This window comes from Lynx rufus, unplaced genomic scaffold (genome assembly GCF_022079265.1).
Source record: "Lynx rufus isolate CCGP_SWC_20201006 ecotype Redwood Valley unplaced genomic scaffold, mLynRuf1.p SCAF_18, whole genome shotgun sequence".
Lineage (NCBI taxonomy): Eukaryota > Metazoa > Chordata > Mammalia > Carnivora > Felidae > Lynx > Lynx rufus.
In genome coordinates this window covers 23,184,203-23,189,461 of record NW_025814832.1, presented here as the reverse complement: position 1 = coordinate 23,189,461, position 5,259 = coordinate 23,184,203, and the positions used below count along the sequence as shown (strand labels likewise).

The 5,259-nt window shown below is 67.0% G+C and overlaps 1 protein-coding gene across 2 annotated transcripts; it reads left to right on the top strand.

Moving 5' to 3' along the window:
- The first annotated feature begins 1,638 nt into the window (after nt 1-1,638).
- On the top strand, nt 1,639-4,980 carry NXPH3 (neurexophilin 3). Of its 2 annotated transcripts, none has more exons than XM_047081528.1 (2): nt 1,639-1,746; nt 4,209-4,980. In XM_047081528.1, the coding sequence occupies exons 1-2, from the start codon at nt 1,693-1,695 to the stop codon at nt 4,911-4,913; spliced, it is 759 nt and encodes a 252-aa protein (XP_046937484.1). In that variant the 5' UTR covers nt 1,639-1,692; the 3' UTR covers nt 4,914-4,980. The 2 variants fall into 2 exon arrangements, with proteins under 2 accessions (XP_046937484.1, XP_046937483.1); XM_047081527.1 differs by lacking the exon at nt 1,639-1,746 and adding an exon at nt 2,822-2,968.
- Nucleotides 4,981-5,259: the final 279 nt, after the last annotated feature.

Here is a 5,259-nt window from a genome sequence, read left to right as displayed (position 1 = left end):
CACTTGGCCCAGGCTGATATTAAGATTCATCTGCATTCCCCGCGCACCCGCCTGGCAGATGGTGGGGGAGGAGGCTGGGTGCGTGCTGGGGGCTGCAGCCAGAGACCAAGCTAGGCTCGGAGGGCCACAGAGCAGAGTGCCCACCCACCGTGCTCCCTCGGCCCAGCCCCGGACTGGGACCACTCCAACCACCGGGGTACCTCCTCACCCTCACAACCTCCAAGGGGTGCTGAGGACTTGACCTTTGCTTTTTCTAAGGACTGAAGGGGTCCTGGAGTTCCGGGAAGGAAACGCGGATGTGCGTGGGACCACGGAGGATGGGCCCCACTTTGGGGAATTCCAAATAAGGGTCCTCCTTGCCCTGGGGGCTTGCGGAGGTCGGAGAAAAGCAAGGACCCCATGGGATAGGAGCACCCTGTCCTGGTGGCTCCCTGGGTCACAGGGAGGGTAAGTAGTGAAGAACGCAGGCACAGCTTTCAAGGAAACCTTGCCCGCCTCGCCCTTCAGCTTCTCAGGAGGCTGCCGCCTGACCCCAGCCCCAGAATTCAGCCTGGCCCCCGGTGACCTTTTCAGCCCAGGGCTCTGGCCAAAGTTTCCCATCACATTAATCGGACGGCGCGGGGGTGGGGGTGGGGGTGGGGTGGTGGTGATCCCAAACCCCCCCTCCCCCCGAGTAAAGTAGAAGAGGAAAGAAACTGACGTTATAACACAAGGAGTACGGGCTAGACACCCAGAAGAACTTCCCTCGGCACAGAAGCAAGTCTGGCAGAGAGAAAGTCACTTTGAGCTTCGGGATAGGCTACTCATTACTGACGTTCTCTCTGGCTGTTGGCATGGGTTTGGAAAAAATAACCTTTCCAAAGTCCAGGTCTCCTGGGGTTCAGGACAGGGCAGCAGATTCCCAGTGCCCGCTGCGGGGGTGGGGGTGCGGGGGGGGGGGGACGGGCACCCTGCCAGAGGGAGGGATGGAAAGGGTAGTGTCCCTATCCCCGGGCCACCACCCTCTCCCCTCCTCGCCCAGACTTCCTCCGCCCCCGCGTCCGGCCGCCTTCATCCTAGGTCCCCCCGCTGCGGGCCGGCAGGGGAGGAGTTAACTCCGGAGGTACCGGCTGGGCTCACCGTACCTGCCGCCGCCGCCGCCGCCGCCGGTGGGAGGGACGAGGAAGCGCGAGCCGCCTGGGCGCCAGGAGCGCTCCAGTCTGGCGGGGTGCTGCGCGGGGAGCGGGCGGCGGGGCCCGGCGCGGCCAGGGGCGTCCGCCAGGGGGCGCGCCGCGACGGGGCGGGAGGGGCCGTCTGGTCTGGGGAATTAGCGCCAGGGACGGGCGCGCGCGCGGGTCCCCAGCACATCTGGGCGAGAGCGGCGCCGCTGGACCGCGGGGGGCGCCGAGCGCAGATCTGGAGCGGCAGAGGCACCGCGCGGCTGGGGCCCTTCGAGGCGCGCGGGGCGCCCATCTGGGACCTCGAGAGGGGGCCGCGCCGCGCGCAGCCGGGCCGGGGGAGGGGGGCGGCGGCGGCCGCACAGCTGGACCGGAGGGGGCGGGGTCGGTCCCGGGCGGCCGGCAGAGGGGAGGGCCGCGAGCCGCCGGGGACTGGAGCATGGGACGGCGCGCCTGAAGGAGCAGGGGCGAGGCAGGGGCCTGGGCGCCCGGCAGGAAAAGAGGAGAGACAGGGACCCGACAGCAGAGGAGGAAGATGCAACTGACTCGCTGCTGCTTCGTGTTCCTAGTGCAGGGCAGCCTCTATCTGGTGAGTGGCCCGCGGGGAGCTGCGCGGAGGGGCGGGGGCCCGGAGGACGGGGGAGAGCCCGGAAACTTTCTCCCTTCCCCACCCCCCGACATCGCCGGGATGGAGGGGAAGCCCGGAGGCCGGGGGTGGGGGGTGGAGGGGGAGAGGGCGGGTCCGAGGACAGAGACTGGACCGCAAGGGTTAATAGGGGCGGGGAGAGGGTGCTCGGCTGGCCCACCCACTCGGCCGCCGGTGGCGGGAGGTGCGACCAGCACGAGGGAAAAGGCCAGCAGCGGGGCGCCGAGGGTTACTCGACCCCGTCCCGGCGCCCCGGGACGCGCGGAAGGGGAGTGGGGGTGGGTGGCGGAGCTGACGACCTGCCAGGTCTGGGGGCGTGGGCTCTCCTCCGACCTCGGGGACCCAGAGGGCCTGGGACCTGGGTCCCGCCAGCGCGCGGAGGCTGTCCAGGCGGGGGGGGGGGGGCGCGGGGGGTGGCCCCCGCGGACCCCGCTCGCGCCTTCCCTCCCGCTCCCTCCCTCCCCGCCTGTTGTTTTCTTCTCCTCTCCCGGCTGCGCGCAGCCGGAGCCCCACAGGACCTGGGCAGGCGGCTCCCGCCCCGGGCGCCCGCGGCAGCTGAGCGGAGCGCCAAGAGCCGGCTCCCCGTGCACTCGCTCGCCGCGTCCCTGCGGCCCGGGACGCCCGGGACTCCCCCCCTCCCCCCGCTTCCCCCCCCCCCCCCGCCAGGGGCTTAACTCCTCTCCGACCGCCCCCACCCCAGTCCTGTCTAGAGAAGCCTCGGCCCCACATCTGGACCTGCCCGTTTCTTCAAAACAACACCCCCCCCCCGCGCGCGCGTGCCACCTCCCCTTTGCCACTATGTACAAGCACCCTCCCCTTCTCGCATCCCCACCTGCGGCCCTTCTCCCCACCCTCCAGCCATTCAGCTTCGACCCCCAGGACCAAGTAAACACAGGTCTGCAGAACCGAGCCCAGCCCCCCCCCCCCCCCCCCGGCCCGGAGTCTCCCCTCCTGGCTGTCCCTTCCCACTACCCTTGGGGCCTAGCAGGCAGGGCCACCCAAGCACACCTCTGCAGGCATGGCCGGGATCAGAACAGGGGGCGTGAAGACCCCAGGCCCCTTGGGAGCCCTCCAGAGCCCAGCCCTCTGGAGTCCCCCATCCTCACCCCAGGGGTCACCAGCAACCCAAATGCTGCCCCACTCTGAGCTGGTGTCCCTAGCACTGGTAAGGAGACACAGAGGGTGAGTACTCTGTCCCGAAGCTGAGTAAGCACACACCGGGCAGTTGCCCTCAGGAAACCTTGCCTACTCCCTGCTGCCCTCCAGAGCTGTCCCGAGTCTGAGCTGGGTCACTCGTCCTGCCGGCCCTCCCCCATGGCTCCTCCAGGAGGCCTTCCCAGGTGGTGCCTGTTGCCATAGCTGGTCCAGCAGAGGCTGGCCGAGCCTTGGCTGTTTGGCAGAAGATTCCGGGTGGGGATGGGGCTTGGATTCAATCTCCATAAACGGACCTACCTGGTCCGAGGGGCTGGGAGTGTGTGGTAGAATGGGAGGGCCAACCCCGTGCGACCTGGCCTTGGAGGGACGTAACCTGGTGGCCTCATCTGTAGAAAGGGAATAAGAAAAACTGCCTCATAGAGCGATAGTGTCCTGGCATGGCACCCTCGGTGGTCCCCAGAGGTTTTGACTGGCCGCGGCTCGGCCATCCTGGGTGTGGAACTCACTCCAGGGATCCCCCCTCCCCATTCCTCGTGCCCAATCCTGAGCTGCCTTTGTACCGGAGAGAGAAGGTCACTGGGCCCAGCTTTCTTATCCCATTGTCTGCTGGTTCTCTTAGTCTTAGAGGACAAAACTACCCCAGGGGAAGGGTCTCATCTAAACAGCCTAGGAAGTGGCAAAAAGCCCTGTCAAACGGGGGGGCTCTCCCAGCGGAGGGATGGCGCATTTTGAGGGCCGTGACTGTGCCTCCATATCACCCTGGGACTTTTACAGAGGCGGGGGGATTTTCCTCTGTGAAACTGTAACCTCATAACCTCTCCTGTAAGACCGGGGGCTCTGTCAGCACGAGGTTATGCTTCCGACATCGGATGAGGACTCTCCCGGGATCGGGAGCTGGGCCTCCCCCGTCAGAATGGGGCCTCCTCAGGGGCAGGGGCTGTGTCCCTCTGGTGCCATGGCTCACTGGAGAGAATTCTCGACCATCCTTCCAGATGCTGAGCGGTAGCCAGAGACGGGACAGTGGGGTGAGGAGATGGGGGTGGCCGGAGTGTCAGAGGGCGAGATGGGACCACGGCACAAGCCGGAGTATGCATCCAACCCCTAGAGTAAGACGGGTGAGACATCACTCGGCCTCAAGTCAGCGGAAGGGACAGGCAGGGAGTTGAGGCTGCTGGTGGGGGACACAGTGACCAGAACTCCTGGGTCCTCTGGGGACGGGGCTGTCACTGTCTTCCCAACTCCCTCCACAGGTCATCTACGGCCAGGATGACGGTCCTCCCGGCTCCGAGGACCCGGAGCGTGATGACCACGAGAGCCAGCCCCGGCCCCGGATGCCTCGGAAGCGAGGCCACCTCTCACCTAAGTCCCGCCTCGTGGCCAACTCCACTCTCCTAGGGCTGCTGGCTCCCCCCGGGGAGGCATGGGGCGTCCTTGGCCAGCCCCCCAACCGCCCGAACCACAGCCCCCCACCGTCGGCCAAGGTGAAGAAAATCTTCGGCTGGGGTGACTTCTACTCCAACATCAAGACGGTGGCCCTGAACCTGCTCGTCACGGGGAAGATCGTGGACCACGGCAACGGGACCTTCAGCGTCCACTTCCGACACAACGCCACCGGCCAGGGCAACATCTCCATCAGCCTCGTACCGCCCAGTAAAGCTGTAGAGTTCCACCAGGAGCGGCAGATCTTCATCGAAGCCAAGGCCTCCAAGATCTTCAACTGCCGAATGGAGTGGGAGAAGGTGGAACGGGGCCGCCGGACCTCGCTCTGCACCCACGACCCGGCCAAGACCTGCTCCCGAGACCACGCTCAGAGCTCAGCCACCTGGAGCTGCTCCCAGCCCTTCAAGGTCGTCTGCGTCTACATCGCCTTCTACAGCACGGACTATAGGCTGGTCCAGAAGGTGTGCCCAGATTACAACTACCACAGTGATACCCCCTACTACCCCTCCGGGTGACCCTGGGCAGGCCACAGAGGCCGGGCCGGGGCTGGAAGGACGGGCCTGCCCGCGGAGGAGGCCATCTGGCTGGATACTGGGCAGGGACACGGGGAGGGACCTCAGGCAGGGAAGGGGGGGTGGAGAGAAGGAGATGCCAGGTGGGGCCGGGGCCAAGTCTCACGTGGCGGTGGGGAAGGGGTCCCAAGTGCGGGGCCCCAGCCTGGGGTTGTGGAGCGGCCGGGGCATAGGAGCACTGGAGGAGGAGTGGGGTCTCTGGGCAGCCCCGCGGGGCTCCCCTGCTGAGCGACAGGAAGGTGCTGGGCCCAGGAGACCGCTGGGGAAGGCAGACCAGTGTGGCCAGATG